The 21,947-nt window shown below is 36.6% G+C and overlaps 1 protein-coding gene across 1 annotated transcript in view; it reads right to left on the minus strand.

The window, feature by feature from the left end:
- LOC132561178 (FYVE, RhoGEF and PH domain-containing protein 4-like) overlaps positions 1 to 6,847 on the minus strand; it is a 70,303-nt gene extending 63,456 nt beyond the window's left edge. The window contains exons 1-2 of the mRNA XM_060225904.1: positions 6,811 to 6,847; positions 4,929 to 5,114 (exon numbers count right to left, since the gene is read on the minus strand). Coding sequence (XP_060081887.1) covers positions 4,929 to 5,114; positions 6,811 to 6,847 — 223 coding nt within the window. The remainder of the gene's footprint in view (positions 1 to 4,928; positions 5,115 to 6,810) is intronic.
- Positions 6,848 to 21,947: the final 15,100 nt, after the last annotated feature.

Raw genomic sequence — 21,947 nt, forward strand, 5'->3', positions numbered from 1 at the left:
ATTAACAAGGAATCCACCATTATAAACAAGGGAACTCACCATTACCAACAAGGGAACCCACCATTATAAACAAGGGAACCCACCATTATAAACAAGGGGACCCACCATTACCAACAAGGGAACCCACCATTATAAACAAGGGAACCCACCATTACAAACAAGGTGACCCACCATTACCAACAAGGGAACCCACCATTATAAACAAGGGAACCCACCATTACAAACAAGGGGACCCACCATTACCAACAAGGGAACCCACCATTATAAACAAGGGAACCCACCATTATAAACAAGGGGACCCACCATTACCAACAAGGGAACCCACCATTATAAACAAGGGAACCCACCATTATAAACAAGGGAACCCACCATTATAAACAAGGGAACCCAACATTATAAACAAGGGAACCCATCATTATAAACAAGGAAACCCACCATTACCAACAAGGGAACCCACCATTATAAACAAGGGAACTCACTTTTACAAACAAGGGAACTCACTTTTACAAACAAGAAACCTAGCATTTCAAACAAGGAACCCATCATTACAACAAGGGAACCCACCATTATAAACAAGGGAACCCACCATTATAAACAAAGAATCCCACCATTATAAACAAGGGAACCCACCATTATAAACAAGGGAACCCATCATTATAAACAAGGGAACTCAACATTATTAACAAGGAACCCACCATTATAAACAAGGAAACCTACCATTATAAACAAGGGAACCCATCATTATAAACAAGGGAACCCACCATTATAAACAAGGGAGCCCACCATTATAAACAAGGGAATTCAACATTATAAACAAGGGAGCCCACCATTATAAACAAGGGAATTCAACATTATAAACAAGGGAACCCATCATTATAAACAAGGGAACTCAACATTATTAACAAGGAACCCACCATTATAAACAAGGGAACCCATCATTATAAACAAGGGAACCCACCATTATTAACAAGGGACCCACCATTATAAACAAGGGAACCCACCATTATAAACAAGGGAACTCAACATTATTAACAAGGGAACCCACCATTACAAACAAGGGAACCCTGCATTATAAACAAGGGAGCCCACCATTATAAACAATCATGAATTGTGTACTTCTTCTAACTTCCATGTCCTCATTTCCATCTCTTACTACCATTGTTACCATCTATTACCAGGTAATCAGTTATTGATAACTATTATTGGTGTACATGACAACTATGATCAGCCTGACAAATCCTTTATCTTAGTACATAGTCACTATGATCAGCTTGACAAACCCTTTATCTTGGTACATGGTCACTATGATCAGCCTGACAAACCCTTTATCTTGGTACATGGTCACTATGATCAGCCTGACAAACCCTTTATCTTAGTACATGGTCACTATGATCAGCCTGACAAACCCTTTATCTTAGTACATGGTCACTATGATCAGCCTGACAAACCCTTTATCTTGGTACATGGTCACTATGATCAGCCTGACAAACCCTTTATCTTGAGTACATGGTCACTATGATCAGCCTGACAAATCCTTTATCTTAGTACATGGTCACTATGATCAGCCTGACAAATCCTTTATCTTGGTACATGGTCACTATGATCAGCCTGACAAACCCTTTATCTTAGTACATGGTCACTATGATCAGCCTGACAAATCCTTTATCTTGGTACATGGTCACTATGATCAGCCTGACAAATCCTTTATCTTGATACATGGTCACTATGATCAGCCTGACAAACCCTTTATCTTGGTACATGGTCACTATGATCAGCCTGACAAACCCTTTATCTTGGTACATGGTCACTATGATCAGCCTGACAAACCCTTTATCTTGGTACATGGTCACTATGATCAGCCTGACAAATCCTTTATCTTGGTACATGGTCACTATGATCAGCCTGACAAACCCTTTATCTTGGTACATGGTCACTATGATCAGCCTGACAAACCCTTTATCTTGATACATGGTCACTATGATCAGCCTGACAAACCCTTTATCTTGATACATGGTCACTATGATCAGCCTGACAAACCCTTTATCTTGATACATGGTCACTATGATCAGCCTGACAAATCCTTTATCTGTGTACCTATGAGCCCAGCCTGACAAATCCTGATCTGGGTACCTATGAGCCCAATCTGACAAATCCTGATCTGGGTACCTATGAGCCCAGCCTGACAAATCCTGATCTGGGTACCTATGAGCCCAGCCTGACAAATCCTGATCTGGGTCTGTGTACATATGAGCCCAATCTGACAAATCCTGATCTGTGTATGTATGAGCCCAGCCTGACAAATCCTTTATCTGTGTACCTATGAGCCCAGCCTGACAAATCCTGATCTGTGTACATATGAGCCCAGCCTGACAAATCCTGATCTGTGTACCTATGAGCCCAGCCTGACAAATCCTGATCTGGGTACCTATGAGCCCAGCCTGACAAATCCTGATCTGTGTACCTATGAGCCCAGCCTGACAAATCCTGATCTGTGTACATATGAGCCCAAATATGAGCCCAATCTGACAAATCCTGATCTGGGTACCTATGAGCCCAGCCTGACAAATCCTGATCTGGGTACATATGAGCCCAGCCTGACAAATCCTGATCTGTGTATGTATGAGCTAAGTCTTACAAATCCTGATCTGTGTACCTATGAGCCTAGTCTTACAAATCCTGATCCATGTACCTATAAACCCAGTCTGACACACATCACACAATATTAGGTGTAACTATAGAGTAATGGTTAATTTACTCCCGATCAGCTGTAATACTTCAGGTTTTTCCATCTGCTCTTCACAACACAAGCTAACCAAATTAATCATCTTCTAACATACACTACTCCTTCACACACTACACACATCACTATCATCATCAAGTTCTCTATCATAGTTAGTGCTTAGTCCCAACAGGATTTGTTGGTGTTCCTGCTTTACGCTGTCTCATTATATCTGTACTCTCTCTGTTAATGTTAATTTTGAACCCTTTCTGCTTATGTCTGTTTTGCACATCTTGCATATGATTGTATTGAAAACGTTTAAACTATGTTTGTTTATAATTTTTTAAAAAATAATTTGTCCATGAATGTGTAAAACATGTTTATTTGGGTAATGACTTGTTGATGTTTGTTTAAGACATCTTATGGGTTGTATGTTTTTTTTTCACTTTTTAATCTTGGCAACAATTTTGTTCTATTTTGTTTTAAGCATTTTTCCTTCAGGAGTGTGGTACAAAAAAAAAGTTTACTGTTTCAGTGTTTGCGAGCACTTCTTGTTAATCATTGAACACTTTCTGTTTTTAGTGTTTCTGTGCACTCTTTTTCATGGTTAAATATTCTGTTTTTGGAATTTGTAAGCAATCTTTGTTCATGGTAGTAAAACATTTTCTAATCCTAGTCCTTTTGCGCACTCTTTGGTCATGGTTGAACACTTTCTGTTGGTTTTGATAACATTTTTTCTCAGAAAATCAGAAATTGTTCTGTCCACGTATTTACATTCAGCGTGTTGCAGGTTTTATTAGGTGGTTAATTATGAAGTTACAGAATCAATATATATTCTATCTTTAGAATAAGCTGCTTCTGAACATGAAATATAAAAGTATTAAGGTCTTCTTATACCCAACAAATCTGCTTTGGCTCAAATCATTATATAGGTGACATAATAACTTAACATCCTACAGAAGGATTTTCTAATATTTCTCCATAAATACAAAAAAAAAATGTATTTGTATTCATAAAGTCATTCTACAAAAAGCCCAGGGAGTCCACACATTGACTCTAACTAAATAATAGAGGGCGGGCTTATTACAGGACAACAAACCCAGAGGACTAACACATAACCTCTTACACAAAGGTAAAGGTAGAGGATGGGCTTATAACAAGACCACAAGCCAAAGGGGCTAACACAATCAAACCCTAACTCAATGTCGGCTGGTGAGCTTATTACAAAACTCTTGGGTCTAACACATAACATCTGACACAAAGTTAAGGGGTATGGCTTATTGCAGGATCACAAGCCTAAGGGACCAACACAATGACTCTGACTAAAAGTCAGAGGTTGGGCTTATTACATGACCACAAACCCAGGGGCTAACTTATGACTTCTGACACAAAGCAAGGAGTGGGCTTATTACAAGACCATAAGCCAGATTGCCAACATAATGACTCTGACTCAGAACCAACATAATGACTCTGACTCAGAATCTGGGGATGGGCTTATTACAAGTTAAGGACATACAAGGGGCCCAAGGGCCTTAACCGTCACCTGAGTCACCATGCTTCTAGTAATAAAGAAATGATTTTGTTAAAAAATATAATATAACTTTAACTATATAGTATACATGAAGAAAATGTAAATTGTGTATACATTAACACCTGTCCCATGCAAAGGCTTCTAACTAAGTTCTAATTACAGGAAATAACATTCAAGATTTGAATGTTCCTATATACATATAAAATCTTCTATCTTTGAAATTTCAGTCAATTTGACCCATTTTTGACCCCACCCATCAGCCCCTGGGGGTCTGTCAAGGTAAGTCAAGTTTTGGTAAGGCACTTGAAGGCCTTTCCATCCATGAAAAGTTCTTGATTCTACCAAACCTGGGATTTGAGAGGAAGATTATTGAAGTGTCAATCATTTTGACCATTTATGGCCCCTGAAACTTTGTCTCAGGTGACCTAAAAATTTGTTGTTATTTTTACTGAAACTGCAATAGACATGTGTGGGCTTATTACCAGAAATGGCAAAAATTCATACAATATAATTTACTTCACTTTACTCTTCCTCCAACAAACTTGCCAATTGTCAGTAGTACCTCCATATATGTAGAGTCCCACAATAGAGGAAAAGATCTAATCTGTGTTCACATTTCCTGACACAAACATGTCAAGGCTAGGTCACTTTATATGCTAAACATTAGGAAAGCCATACCATTGGTGTTTGAGCTCCCAGCCTCTCTCTGGGAGAGAGGTAGGTTGATTCTCCCTACCACAGGAGCTCCAGTCTCTGACCGTTGCCGGCAGTAAGTGGACGCTTTCTTCTCTAACACACGAGCTTTTAGTTTCCATTTTGAGGCCTTGTTTTCGATGTGGAAGTCTAGAATCTGTCCATCTATATCTGAAAACAAACAATATATATATATAACTTGAGAATGTCTAAATGATATACATAAAGTCATTAATTCCCTTACATTTAAGTTATAAAGAGTAACGCCAACCTTTGACTACCTTAAAACCTTAAACCACCGACTCATTTTAGGTATGGGATATTATGCCTCAAGAACATTTACTCCCTGCAGGACATCATAACTCAAGGACATTTACATTCAGCTGAACATCACGATTCAATGATATTTACCACCTGTGAGGTATCTTAGCTCAAGGGCATGTACTCTATGCAAAATAGCACGATTCAAGGACAGCTTCACTGTGCCCTTTTGTAAGGCTTTTATAACAATACAGAACCTGACGCAGATGAAATTCAATCTAGTGATTTGTACCAACTCCTACATAATCAGAGGAAGAAGAAGTATGTGTGTTAAGTATTCTTTCCTGTTCATGCCACACATAAGTCAAACTACCTTCAACATTATATCATTCCAGACTGCACCTGTGTTCAACTTAGTTCTGAAATGTTCAGCGCCACAACAAACTTTTTTTCAAATACCCTAACTACAAAAACATTCCATGAGCATTCTTGGTAGAAAACCCATTTAATGATGATTTAAAGGTATTGAAACCCATCTCTTTCCTGCTATATGCATATTATAGAAAACTGTGTCACCACCTGCCTGTATTGTCTTTCTGTTGTTACAAGGAGACTGCATTATCCACCTCTTGTAAAAAGAAGCCTGTATTGTCCATGTGTTGTTACAAGGGTCTGTATTGTACATATGTTGTCACCACCTGTCTGTATTGTCTATCTGTTGTCACAAGGGGCCTGTATTGTCCATGTGTTGTCACAAGGGGCCTGTATTGCCCATGTGTTGTCCCAAGGGTCTGTATTGTCCACCTGTTGTCACAAGGGTCTGTATTGTCAACCTGTTGTCACAAGGGGTCATGGCCAGTATTGTCTATCTGTTGTCACAAGGAACTTGTAATGTCTAAGTTTTGTCACAAGGGGCCTGTATTGTCCATGTGTTGTCACAAGGGTCTGTACTGTCCACCTGTTGTCACAAGGAACTTGTAATGACTAAGTTTTGTCACAAGGGGCTTCTTTTGTCCTTGTCCATCTATTATCACAATGAGCTTGTGTGAGTGTGTTGTTCACCTGTTTGGCCTTTATTCTTGAACTTCAGTTACAAAGATCTTTTGTCAGATGAGAGCCATGAAAGGACAGGAGCTTACATTAAGACAGGGTAACAGTGGCGGTAGTGATTATATTTGGATGAAACTGACTTCAACATCATGTTACTTGTAAGTTGCCCAGAATGAAGTTACAAAATATTCTCACTTGGTCTTTAAAAACATCTCTATCATACTGATTATATCTACCACATCATACTGATGATTATGTCTATCTACCACAGGTATAAACACATCTCCTACTAGGTTTGTGCCTGCTCTATAATAGATACATCTGGACTCCATTATATAAATCACATTGATATGTTCCCATCAAACTACACTTTTTTTTGTCTCAGAGTCATTGTTTAACTGATCCAAGACGTCTGCACCTTTGGGAACCTAATTCACTTCTTGAAACATGTGCCATTGATTATGTTTATATCTCTCCCCCACCCTCCCCCAACAGATCAAGTTTATCTTATTCATGCTAAGTGATAGTTCCACACTGAAGTCGAGAGTCGGCAAACCCTCAGTATCGGCACCTTTTAATGTAATGAACGGCATGTTAATGCAGGTCTTACTTCAATCTCATAAAATTCCTTAATTAAATACATACAAGTTTGGTGCAATAAGCCCAAGGAGGGGGCAACTCCTGGAGTATTCAAGGACAAAAAAAAATCATTGTGTAAGCAATTCTACTGAACATCAGAAAATGGACACAGATGGTTGTGATTACTGTATCATTTTACAATAGTCAATTTAAATTTGAATGGCTGATTCTCGTGTCCAATATTCAGAAGGCTAGCAATCTTTAAAAGTCAATTACTTATTAAAACAGGTTCAAAAGAAGTTCATTCTGATCTACAATTCAATATGGTTTGATAAATTTACATGTTTCAACTAAATAAACAGGAAATTATCCGTATTGAAAGAAAAATGTTGAAGGTTTGACATTTCCTCAATGGTATATTCCATATCTTCATTACAGTATAATAATTTGTGTTACCATAAATTGATACTGGAACAAGTGAAATTTAAGCTTCACACAGTAAACAACTGTTCCTATACTTTAGATAATATCTTATCAAGATTGTCTTAACTGATCTATCGGTGAGTCAGCAAATAATGGAGACATGGTGATGAGTTTCTCGTCCAAATGTATCTCCCTCCTATGTAAAGCTTTATATACAAACAGAAAATTGCTGCAAAGGTAGAACTTCTCACTACCTAACCAGCATCATGTTTGTTCTATTGTGTTACACACAACACTCCAATAATTGCAATACAAAAGATAGCAGAAAAAAATGAAAATGCTCTGGAAAAGCAATTTAGGTTCCTGAAACATATTTAACAAGTCTATCTACCAGATAAACAAAACCCAGTATGTGTTTACCTAAAAACAGGATTGGAGCTTGGTTGGTGTAAAACTAGATACTGTAAATTCAATACAAGGAAAAAATGGAAAATGAGACTTTTAAAAGCAATTTCATGAACTGTGAGTAATAAAATAGAGAGTGTCGAAGATAGAAAGTTCAGCAAAGTGACCTTCAACCTTAAATTACCTTGACCTTTAACTTGAGGAAGCAAAAATGTGAAAGTGTACTTATTCCATAGTACTACTGATTTAAAATCTTTGTGAAAATGTCAAATTTAAGATAACACATTTAACTGAGTGGAAAGAAAAGAAGCTTATCAGTTTGAAAGGTAAACTGCAATGAATGATGTTGATTCTTGAAAATATAAGTCTTATTTAAAAACTAAATTTATTAATCATATCTAAGCTATACCTGATAAATTCTACATACATAAGCTAGTGATACACTGATAGCACCATTATATACAACAGGAAATTAAAATGTCTCAATCAGCATTGTTTACTGATATTCTCTAGATCCAAATATGGTGTCATTATTTAAATATCCTGCAGAAATTCAAACAAAGTGAACTGAACTAAACTCCACAAAATATCAAATAAAAATGATACAAATACAATCAAATGGCATAATTGTCAGGATTTCGTCAGATTATTTATCTCAGAATCAATCAAAAAAATTAATTATACACTATTAAAATTTGCACACATTTCCATGAACTTCTTTAAAATCAGATTCTGGCCTGCATATGTAATTCCACCCTCACACCTCCTTAACACCTGTATGTAGTTACGTGTACAATGTTTTTACATCGACACCTGCATAATTAATGGATTCAATTAATAATTTTAAATCAAGTGCTAAAGATTACCTGGTATGATTTTCCGAATTTTTATTTTTTTTGACTAATTCTAGACTAAATCAAGGTTGGTACAAGTAAGATTGTTTTTCCATTCACTGTGTTTTCTAAGTGAGAAAAATATGCGGTTTTGTGGAAGTGTTTTTTGCTAGATGAGAGGAAAAAAATTTCCATCACTAATAGGTTGCTAATCCTGTTCCTAACAAAAAACATAGCCCCAGCAGAAAGTGACACAACATTTAAAACAGGTTAGCGATTCCAGCACCTCTCATGCATTAAGTCTTTCAGAGCTGTGGTTCCCAGTTAAATATGTCTTCATTACTGTTTCTTACGAGGTTTAGAACATGTATCTCCAGCTTAGCTGTAATGAGAAATATCTTTTATTTAACTAAATATCATCACACCCTGATACATCTTCAATCTGTCTTTATATGTATAATATTTCCTTACAGATGAATTGGATCAGAAACCCAGGGATTTCTCTGTATTTTTCCCTTGTTATATGATTTAACCACCATTAAGCTGTGAATGCTTTATCTGCCCTGGTCCAGATGGAAACCTAGTGCAGACTGTGTGTCTGTTAGCCTGTTGTTTCCTTACCAACAAACAAAGCATTGCTGTCGCATAGAAAAACTATCATCCAGGAGAGTTCAGGACAGTACATACTAATTGTACCTAAAGAGAAAGTAGGTGTATTTAATTATCCTTTATATCTAAAGTACATTTTACAATCTTTTTCTCTTGGTGAATCAAACTATGGGTATTTTTTTTATTATTCTATAGAAAATTATGACTATTACAGTGTTCTTTCATATTTTCCTTCAAAGCACAATTTTTTTATAAATAATTTGAATTTCATATTCTATTCCTGTTTGAGTACAGAGAAATATTTTTTGAAAATGATGTATTGATGTTATTGGCAAAGATAATCTTTGTCTACAAAAGCCAAGTATTGCAACTATTTCCTGCAAAAAAATAAAAACCACTCAGGATCAAAGCTACTGTTGTGAACTAATAATAGACAAAATGCACATGGCCAGAAGATTGGTGCAGTAAAGTTGATAAAACTATATATAATCTGTAGTATGCTTTGTAACGATATCATAACTAAGATAGATGTCTATCTATTTGGTAATCTGTAGTCTAGATTTCTTGTTGAACCTGATGTCTATCCTCCTCGTCCCCTAGGCACACCTTAAGTCTACCTAACTAGTCACACCTGAAGTCTACCTTCCATGCCATGCCTGAAGTCTACCTTCCATGCCATGCCTGAAGTCTACCAACCTAGTCACACCTGAAGTCTACTTACCTCGTCACCCCTGAAGTCTACTTACCTCATCACCCCTGAAGCCTACCTTCTTAGTCAAATCTGAAGTCTACCAAACTAGTCACACCTGAAGTCTACCTAACTAGTTACACCTGAAGTCTACCTACCTAGTCACACCTGAAGTCTACCTAACTAGTTACACCTGAAGCCTACCTTCTTAGTCAAATCTGAAGCCTACCCAACTAGTCACACCTGAAGTCTACCCAACTAGTCACACCTGAAGTCTACCTTCCATGCCATGCCTGAAGTCTACCTACCTAGTCACACCTGAAGTCTACCTAACTAGTTACACCCGAAGCCTGCCTTCTTAGTCAAATCTGAAGCCTACCCAACTAGTCACACCTGAAGTCTACCTACCTAGTCACACCTGAAGTCTACCTTCCATGCCATGCCTGAAGTCTACCTACCTAGTCACACCTGAAGTCTACCCAACTAGTCACACCTGAAGTCTACACAACTAGTCACACCTGAAGTCTACCTTCCATGCCATGCCTGAAGTCTACCTACCTAGTCACACCTGAAGTCTACCTAACTAGTCACATCTGAAGCCTACCTTCTTAGTCAAATCTGAAGCCTACCCAACTAGTCACACCTGAAGTCTACCCAACTAGTCACACCTGAAGTCTACCTTCCAAGCCATGCCTGAAATCTACCTAACTAGTCACACCTGAAGTCTACCTACCTAGTCACACCTGAAGTCTACCTACCTAGTCACACCTGAAGTCTACCTACCTAGTCACACCTGAAGTCTACCTACCTAGTCACACCTGAAGTCTACCTAACTAGTCACACCTGAAGTCTTCCTACCTAGCCACATCTGAAGTCACACCTGCAGTCAAACTTCCTAAGTCACATCTTTAGTTTATCTGCTTTGTCATACCTTAAGTTTATCTTCCTTCCTCCTTGTCACAACTTTATTCTACCTTCCTTGTAATATCTATAATCTACCTTTCTTATCATGCATATAGATGTAGTCTACCTTCTTAGTCACACCATTAGTCTACCTTTCTTTTCACGCCCGTAACTTTTCTTTCTTTTCACACCTGCAACCTTTCTTTCTTTTCACACCTGTAATCTCCCTTCCTTTTCACACCTGTAATCTCCCTTCCTTTTCACACCTGTAGTCTACCTTCCTTGTTACACCTGTGCTCTACCTTCCAAGTCACACCTGTAGCCTACCTCTCGTATAGTCAGGTGACCCACATCTGAAGTCTACAATTTAAGTCTACTGTTCTTATCACACCTGATTATAGCCATATTTGCTTCATCAGATTTATTATTATTATTATTACAGTACTCTCAAAAAAAACTAAAATCATTAAAACTGGCACTTGATCACTTATAAAGTAGAGTGTCCTTTATTGAGGAAGCTCTGCGGAGCTTCTTCTAAAGGAAGTTTGCCTGGTCATAATGAAAACAATACATCAAATTATAAAACAGTTTTAAGGAAAATGCCTGGTTGATGGTGGCCTGACCCAGTGCCCTACATAGTTAACTTCCTCATTACATATTTTCATATGGGACCTTAACAAAAAGAGAGAAGCTAGCCGAGTTCTCTACCTGCAAAACAGTAGGATTATAAGTCAAACATCTGAAGTAGTGGCTCTGTGAGTCACTCTTGATGGGCGTGTCATTAGGGTTATAGTAATGGAGTTATCTCTGTGCGAGTCAATGGCGAGTTGAGTTAACATGTATGACAATGGAGTGACATGCATCTCTTTGAGTCAATATTTTTCAAGCAATAGAAAATTAATTCATGAGTCATAATCATACAAGTGGACAGATTTCTCCTTGAGTCATTGACAAAAGTACATGTTGTGCGAGTCAAAATGTCTGATTGAATTACATTAAACAATACAAACTATTTAATGGTTCCTTGGCACAAATTCATCTAATTCAATGAAAGTTTCATTTACTCTACCAATGAAACCCTATTTTTAAATTTCTGGGTTTTTTTTTTTTTGCCTGATATCTCCCATGAACTACTTGCATTGCTTCCCTGGACCAGCAGGAGTAGAATACCACAAACTTGAAGTGAAAGGCTAGTTCAAAGGTAACATAGCAATTGACTGTAATTTCCTCTCAGTAATGTGTTTGAGATTTGGATTGAGTTAGCACTGCATTTCACATATATAAAAACTCAGCACTCTTGGCATCTGTAATCAATTAAAACAGAGACAGCAGACTCTCAGTTAAACTTCTCTAATTCACTTTAATCTTATCAGTAAATGTAAAAAGGCTGTTTTGAAATTCTCTGTAAGATTTATACTTCCATTTGGTTATTTGTTTGAAGCTACAAGGTAGAATTGTTAACCTTCACTGTTACAGAAACATTCTATTTCCAATCAGTTTTAAATGGAATATACATGTCACAGCTAATTAAAACAGGGTCAGAAAATCCTTTATCAGTGAAATAAAACTACAGAAGCGTTTCATAACCCTTATGTTTAACATTCCTTCTATACGGAAATAGCTTCTCAGGTAGATGGGTTTGTGAAGAAACGTCAAAACAACACAAATGAAGGGAATTCTTGGTAGCACAGCTCAAACCAAGGGGATGAGAATTGAAAGGAACAACAAGGAAGTTTTTGTCCTGAAAAAAATTCCCTCTCAGCTTGTTCTACTGGAAATTTGGACCTAACATCCTGATGGCTGTCATTTGCTGTTGTAGTGTCACATCAGATAAGGGTATAAATGAAAAATTAAAAAAAAAATTCTGAAATAGTCATCAAAAGTCATCTCAGCTCTGCATCATAAGTATACATGAAGGCAATACAGGTACTAGAAAAATGTAATCTTTCACCTTCTTGGAGGTGAGACAGGTGGATCTCAACACAAAAGGAAACATGATCAACTTAGCAAACACGAGGATTGCGAAGTGTTTGCAACTTAAATATCTTTTCCCGAGGGTTGAGATCCACCTATCTCACCAACAAGGAGGTGAATGACTGTTTTTTCTCTTACCTTGCTGGCTTTATTGGGTACTTTTATGTGCTTTTGTTGTCGCAATGCTTGCATTGTTGATTTAATTATTGATGTGACGTTGATGGATTGTTACAGTGACGTCATATCATTGTCCTGAAAGTTCTATGACATCTGCAGGCATCGCAACATTTCATCAGATAATCAGACAGCAAACTAATTCATGAAAACAAGATTAATTTCTCATAATTATCCTAATTACTTGTCAGGGTTCACACCTGTACCGGTCACCAGGTGTCAGGTTTAAGTTCTTTAAATTTGATGTTCCTATGGGATTTGTACATAAAATTTACCCGAGTTCTACATCTACAGCACCTGATCTAGGCCAGTATTTATATTGATGATAATTACATCATCATCCATCAACTGATCAGATAACGGTTTGAAGGACAGTTTGATAGGTGGAGCTTCCAAGTCTATCGCTGTTCTAACTTTGATAGGCCTCATATCAACATTGTTTACAAACTTCCTCCTTAGTCCATAATTCATAAACATTTGCCAAATAATTTTACAGGATGTTTCATAATAAATGGCTAGATACCATCTTGTTCATCATGTTTTGATTGTCAAAGTCTCATCAAAACTAAGTCCTGTTTAAATCAAAGAGTGGAAAATGTCATGTCAATCCGGGAGCAGTAAAGATGTTAATTGTTTTGCTCAGTCTCAAATTTTGTTTTCATCTTTAATATAGCAAGATACATTACCACTTGAAGAAAATAAAGTGCTGAGGAATGAACAGATTTTGTTTGTTTGTTTATTGGGTTTACTGCTCCATGAACAGCCAAGGTTATTTTGAGGCGATGGCTTATTGTAGTAACTGGTGGCTGTCTCACTGAACAGAATACGGGAGGCCCATTGTATAACTAACAAAGCAATTAGGGTGAAGTGTCTCTCCAAGGACACTACAAAACAGCACAGACTGGTACGTTTCTCAGCTTCTTGAGAAAAACAAACTGCAATGGGTAGGGAGTGTCAAACCAGATACCTCAGATCTTCACCAGAGAAAAACAAACTGCAATGGGTAGGGAGTGTCAAACCAGATACCTCAGATCTTCACCAGAGAAAAACAAACTGCAATGGGTAGGGAGTGTCCAACCAGATACCTCAAATCTTCACCACAGAAAAACAAACTGCAATGGGTAGGGAGTGTCCAACCAGATACCTCAAATATTCACCAGAGAAATACAAACTGTTACATAAGACAATCACCATTTGTACAACAATGTTTAAATTTCAGAAAAAAAAACCACTTTAAATTTCAGAAAAAACAACTGTTTAAATTTCAGAAAAAAGACCATCACTATTTATACACACTGTACTGTTTCCTAACTTTCAGAGAAAATACAATCACCGTTTGAACAACACTGTAGTGGTCCTTAACTCGCAAACCTATCTTCAAGATATAAATATAATTTATAATTACGTCAGAATATACTTCCCTTTATCGAGTACTTAACACAGGATGGTGGGGTAATATTTCCTGTCTTTCAGACGAATGTCACGTACAGACAAGCGAAGAGATTTAGTTTTGAACCTGGACGAGACTTCCTTGTTAGATGTATTATACACGAGGTATAGAAATATATCTCCCCTTATTTAACAAAAATGTATCCTTATTTTCCTACCTTGATGATATCTGTAAGTAAAGTAACATGTCAACTGTTGTTATCAGTTTTGCTTTAAAAAATTCAAATATAAACCAGTTAAATATTTTAAAGTTGACTTTTGACCTTTGATCTGGCAACACTGACATGTAATTACAATATGTAGGAGACATTTGAGTAATATCTTTGTAAAGTTGTATCTCTGATGGTTTAAAAGTTAAGGCCAGGAAAATACAATATTGAAATTAGAAAATTTTTAATACATATTATGTAAACCAGAATCTGATTATGTGTACTAGTAGAACTTAATTTCAATATACTATGGGGTGAAATATGTTGATCGATCCTAAAGTCACATGACACTGACAATGATTCAGGATGCAGTGCATTAAGACATGATGGAACAGGCATGTGTAACACTATCTACCCTCCCACCCACTCCATTAACTTGCATACGCACATGAAAATGTATTCTGGTCCCAGTCACAGTGACCTAATTTCAGGGAACTGCAACCTGCATGTGAATGATGCAGTGCAAGTATATGTTACAAGTGGACAAAAATATACTAGATATCTTGCACTTATTTGACCTTAAACTTTGAGATGAAGATCACCTTAGCACACTGCACATTACCTATGAAAAATGCAGATATACTTCAAGTTTTATCAAAATATCTCAATTTGTTCAAAAGTTACAGCCCCAACAAGACAGTATAAGAAGGACAAGGAGAGGAACCTCTACTAACAAATTGTGCCTTTCATTAGAAGGAGATGTAATAAAGACCTCAACCAAGCTTTAACTCAAAAAGAAAGTTGCAAAAGCTGCTATATCATTATGAAAAGGATCAGAGGAATATCTCTGTACACACATTCATTCATTCCCAACTATCACAAATACTGCAAGAACCAATCTCATCAGTTGTCTAACACAAGGACTTATCAGGTGTGAAGCCTGGAGATAATTTACTTTGTTTATATCTGTTTGTGTACATAGATTGTTTAAATCTTAGCTATTTCATGTTAATCAACCACAGACTATGTCCCCAAGGATGTAACTTGACTCTGAAGCCAAAGCTGGTGTATACTTTCCGATGGGCCAACTCCTATCCGATATCAACTTGTTTGTTCTTAAAAGTATTGTATACTTAAAGGCAATTTATATGAGGAAACTCCATAGAATTTCACTCTTGGCATCTGCAATCCAAATAACATGATTCACAGACTTATGGTTCTTTAGAAGAAAATGATTATAGTTTTTACCAATGTAAATACCTTGGTTCTATGCACAAGCTGCTGATCGATCAATGTTAAATCTTTACCTTTTGATATTTACATTCTTTTTTATCTATATCCTTTCAGCTTTAATAGATTTGATCACTGTGACCCTAGAGAATGATCAAGGTCTTTTACATGATAATTAAACTGTATAGTACTCTTTTCTAGTTTAGTACTACAAACTAATGTCCTCTGACCTTGATCATTTTGGAAAAAAAGATTAAAGCTTTCAACCTATTTTCCTTTTTTTGCATTCTGTATCTCTACACCAAAATCATGACATAGGTACAGTTTTCCTTCCACTTATATTTGCATTGTTTATAGTCAAGATTTCTTTACATAAATGGTAGAAACATGCTTTTTGAATTCTCTTCAATTTCATTTCTACTTACTCTACGATGGCCTGTGTATAATATCCTCCTGAAAGCTAGAACATTAATTATCATCCAAACAGTTTGTTGGTTGTCCTTAAGTCTACTTACCCATCATCATGATATTTTTGTTGAATGTAAAACTTTTGCACAATATAAGAAAAACATAATTTTAAAGTGTTCTAACTATCTTGAAAAGCACATTAATGTGTTTTCTTCAGAGAATAAATAGGAAATAGCTGGAGAATAAGTTACAAAGTAAGTACGGAAACTCTGCCTTAATCACACATCAAAGTATGTGAGAGGCCTCTCAAGTCACTCACAATTAATCCACAATTGCCCTCACATGAGGACATACTTGTACTTACATTCAAAGATATCTTCAGTGTCGAGAAAGGTATAATCCGAAAGAGAAAATTCCTGGCCCATTACTATTTCTGTCAGTCAAAAATGGTAATAGATAAACCCTACACTCTCAATAAGTCAAGTGTTCAGGCCCTCATTTCAATTTCCTTGTTGTGCTCTGACAATTGTCCACCTTGTTTTAATTTGGGGAAAGAAAAAATAGACACCAACTCCTGTTCACGAAACCTGTTAAGCAGTTTCCTTTGAAAGATAAAATTCCTTTTGTTATCTTTAGAACTATAATCCATTCACCAAAATCTGGATGAAAGAATATGAAATTTTCCATTGTATATTGGCAGGTATAACTATATTCGTTTGTTAAGGTTTATCACTATCTTCACCCCATAATAAAATAATCCTCAATCGACCTCAGCCAACTCCCTATAAATATTTACAGCAGCACTTTTTTTCTGCAGCATCATGTGACATCCTGCCTTGTTTTTTTACATTACTTTATAAACACAGGAAACAGATGAGATCTGGCCCACAAAACATGATGCAACTGGCGTGTAGTCCATGTGAGGGACTGTGATTGGTAAGTCCTAGTGAGAGTACTGTGGTGGATGTTTGGTGAGCACTCGACCCCTCAAGCTGCTGATGGCCTTCCTGTAAGGTGGAGCTTTAGTCAGTGATAATGAGACTTGAAGCTGACATACTCACACCTCTCAGCATTTTTACATCTCCTATAGCATCAGCATCTGTAGTAATACAGCCTTGATGAATCCTAGTCGACAAATGGTCAACATTTGTCAGGGTAATTTTTCTGTAAGAAAAGTTCTGTCGAGTGTTTTAAGCAAATGCAGTATTTAGATATTCTTATGACTAATTCACATATACCACACCTGGTGAAGTAACTGAACTATTTTAAACTTTCGGTGAGGTTTTTCATCTGTCAATTTTGAGTTGAAAAACACATGTTACAAAAAGCGTTAATGGGTGTTAAAAATATTACCTTTCCCTCACAACATTTGGCCAACTTCACAATTCTCATACCACTTTTGTGACAGCATAGATTGTCTATCTATATCTTTTGCTGTATGTAATGAAAATTAAATGTTTTTTAATTTTGAAAATCTTTCGGAGATGAAATCTACATTTAACTATAAGTGTTTCTATACTGAACTATGTTAAGTTTAAATACTCTAGATGACAGATTCTTAATGAAAAAACAAGATCAAAGAGAGATCAAGCAATAAGTTTATGGAATTTTACTATGCATCATCAAAGATCATACATGTAACCTCTTGGCACATATAGCTTAATCATAGCCAATTAAAACATACCCTACCAGGAAGTGTAGTATGAACATACCTTCCCAATGAGTGTACCAAGATCATACTTTCCCAGGCAGTGTTGTATGATCATATTCTCCAAGGAAGTGTAGCATATCTTCCACAGAAATGTAAAAAGATCATACCCTCAGAGGGAGTGTAGCCTGATCATACTCACCTAGAGAGTACAGCATGATCATACCCTTCCAAAGACTATAGTTAGGTCATACCTTCCAAGAGAGAGTAGCATCATTATACCATTCCATACAGTTTAACAAGGTCATACCCTCTCAAGAAGTGTTACAGGATCATACCCTCAGAGGGAGTGTAGCATGATTGTATCCTCCCAAGGAATGGAGCGTGATCATACTCTCCAAGGGAGAGTAAGCTTAATCATACTCTCCAAGTGAGTGTAAGCTAAACCATACTCTCAAAGGGAGTGTAAGCGTGATCATACTCTCCAAGGGAGTGTAAGCTTAATCATACTCTCCGAGGGAGTGTAAGCTTAATCATACTCTCCAAGGGAGTGAAAGCTTGATAATACTCTATAAGGGAGTGTAAGCTTGGTCATACTCTCCAAGGGAGTGTAAGCGTGATCATACTCTCTAAGGAGTGTTAGCGTGATCATACTCTCCAATACTCTCCAAGGGAGTGTAAGCTTAATCATACTCTCTATAGGAGTGTAAGCGTGATCATACTCTCCCAGGGAGTGTAAGCGTGATCATACTCTCTAAGGGAGTGTAAGCATGATCACTCTCCAAGGGAGGAGCTTAATCAATCATACATACTCTCTAAGGGAGTGTAAGCGTGATCATACTCTCCAAGGGAGTGTAAACGTAATCATACTCTCCGAGGGAGTGTAAGCGTGATCATACTCTCCAAGGGAGAGTAAGCTTAATCATACTCTCCAAGGGAGTGTAAGCGTGATCATACTCTCCAAGGGAGTGTAAGCGTGATCATACTCTCCAAGGGAGTGTAAGCGTGATCATACTCTCTAAGGGAGTGTAAGCTTGATCATACTCTCCAAGGGAGAGTAAGCTTAATCATACTCTCCAAGGGAGTGTAAGCGTGATCATACTCTCTAAGGGAGTGTAAGCTTGATCATACTCTCCAAGGGAGTGTAAGCTTGATCATACTCTCCAAGGGAGTGTAAGCGTGATCATACTCTCCAAGGGAGTGTAAGCTTAATCATACTCTCTATAGGAGTGTAAGCGTGATCATACTCTCCCAGGGAGTGTAAGCGTGATCATACTCTCCAAGGGAGTGTAAGCTTGATCATACTCTCCAAGGGAGTGTTAGCTTGATCATACTCTCTAAGGGAGTGTAAGCTTAATCATACTCTCCAAGGGAGTGTAAGCGTGATCATACTCTCTAAGGAGTGTAAGCTTGATCATACTGAAATGATCATACTCTCAAAGGGTGCCTGAAATGTCAAAGGGTGCCAAAGTTCCTTGTATCTGACCTTTGCGAGAGTCAAATGAAAGGTGACTTACTATTGTAATATACAATGTGTGTTTATTCAGGGTATACCGTATCTTTCATTGGCAAGTCACAAGTAATGACAAGATGGCCAACTTATTATTACCAACATATGTAAACAGATTGGTATACAATTCCTGAGGTGGGGTTACATTCTCATTATACTAAAACATATACTTTTGATCTATGTTAAGGTACGGGGACATGATTGTTCCATTGGTCCTACCTCTTCAATACACAGCAGAAACATATCATATGTACATGATAATATTATATGAAAAGAATGTGTTAATTATTATGTAAAACTGCCTACTTTTTTTTTTATGTATGTCACATGTTGTACCAGATGGTGTATACCTTTTATTATATACAGTCCTTAAAATAAAACAGATAAAGAAATATGAGGCAATTTTAGTTTTAGAGAAATGAGGCCATAAGGGTTGGGGGATGGGGGGGGGGGGCATCCCATAAATCAATTTTTTCACCTTTTTGAATTCTTGTGGCGTAATATGAGTAGAATTGCCTTGCTTGTTTGGCTGAAAATGTTAAAAATATAATTTTCCTATTTAAACAAGGTAAACTATGTAAATCATTGTAAACCAACTCACAGGAGACACCTAGCTAGCCTAAGGACAGCTCTGAATTTCACAAAGCCCCTGAAAGACTTTACAATGGTAAAAGAATTTTATTTGACATTTCTAGTTGTAAAGAATACTCTTAACATTGCTATCTTCCTATATCAACCAATGGTTACAATTTATCTTACCTTGCTATCCTCTGGACATCAACCAATGATTACAATTTATCTTACCTTGCTATCCTCTGTACATGTACCAATGGTTACAATTTATCTTACCTTGTTAGCCCCCGGTATGTCAGCCAATGGTTACTATTTATTTTACCTTGTTATCCTTCTATGTCAACCAATGGTTACAATTCATTTTACCTTGTTAGCCCTGGTATGTCAACCAATGTTTACAATTTATTTTACCTTGTTAACACACGGTATGTCAACCAATGGTTACAATTTATTTTACCTTGTTATCCTTCTATGTCAACCAATGGTTACAATTTATTTTACCTTGTTAGCCCTGGTATGTCAACCAATGTTTACAATTTATTTTACCTTGTTAACACACGGTATGTCAACCAATGGCTACAATTTATTTTACCTTGTTATCCTTCTATGTCAACCAATGGTTACAATTTATTTTACCTTGTTAGCCCTGGTATGTCAACCAATGGTTACAATATATCTTACCTTGTTAGCCTCGGTATGTTAACCAATGGTTACAATATATTTTACCTTGCTATCCTCTGTACATGTACCAATGGTTACAATTTATGTTACCTTGTTATCCTCCTATGTCAACCAATGGTTACAATTTATTTTACCTTGTTATCCTCCTATGTCAACCAATGGTTACAATTTATTTTACCTTGCTATCCTCCTATGTCAACCAATGGTTACAATTTATTTTACCTTGTTACCCTTCTATGTCAACCAATGGTTACAATTTATTTTACCTTGTTATCCTCCTATGTCAACCAATGTTTACAATTCATTTTACCTTGTTAGCCCTGGTATGTCAACCAATGGTTACAATTTATTTTACCTTGTTAGCCCTGGTATGTCAACCAATGTTTACAATTTATTTTACCTTGTTATCCTCCTATGTCAACCAATGGTTACAATTTATTTTACCTTGTTATCCTCTGTACTTGTAGCAATGGTTACAATTTATCTAACCTTGTTAGCCCCCGGTATGTCAACCAATGGTTACAGTTTTTTCTGTCCTGTACCAGATATTGGGTATTTTTTTAGAGTTTACACCATAGCTTTTAGACCTTACATCTGTGTGTCACTGCCTGGAAACAATAAAACAATTAATGTATATATTAGAAAGGAAAGGTTGCTCTGAAATGGTCTATATAACATCAACCCACTCCTTCAGTCTCCTGAATTAAATTCTACTTACATCAGTAACATATGGCTCTACTTTGTTCTGACAAAGCCAGCTGTGTATATACATAATCTTATTTCCCAACATACCAAGTCAATTTGTTCACTATTTACGATGAAGTTCAGGAATAGCAATTCTAGTAGACATTTTTTAATGTCCAGTGTAAATTAATTCATTCTTTTTTTGATTAAATACTGGAAATATAGTGACCTTTTCCTCTCTAGGATCCTGCCACTGCTATGTCTAGCTTGTCAACAGGACATTGATATTAATACTGTAATTGATTCATTTACAAAATGCTTGTAAACAGTTCTTTGAAAAAAGTCATAAAAGATTTTTTTTTTTAAATCAATCTAAAATTATCAAATATGTTTTTATAAATAATAATCTGAATTTCGATATTGATGTCTGCAGTGACTATACAACAACTGATTCAAGTACATCTTTAGCTGACTTTGAACAAAGTTTACTTGATGAAATATACACTATTTAATTTCAATTCAAGTTCTTGTACCTCAGTGCCAGCCATTTTGTGAAACTCTAGGTCAATAGATTCACCGTGCCATAGCTGTATGTTTTTTAACATGTAAATACATCACCAATTTTGATAACAGGTGTTGAATTCAGAGCTCAACTGGGACACTTTATCATTATTTTTCTTTCTTTTTTTTTTTTGATTTCTTTATTTTTTCAATTTCTATTTTTCCATCTATTTGTTTGAATCTAATATTTTTTACAAAGAAACTAGTGATAA

This window comes from Ylistrum balloti, unplaced genomic scaffold, assembly GCF_031769215.1.
Source record: "Ylistrum balloti isolate Yb309-2 unplaced genomic scaffold, AGI_CSIRO_Ybal_v1 Utg371166, whole genome shotgun sequence".
Classification (NCBI taxonomy): Eukaryota; Metazoa; Mollusca; class Bivalvia; order Pectinida; family Pectinidae; genus Ylistrum; species Ylistrum balloti.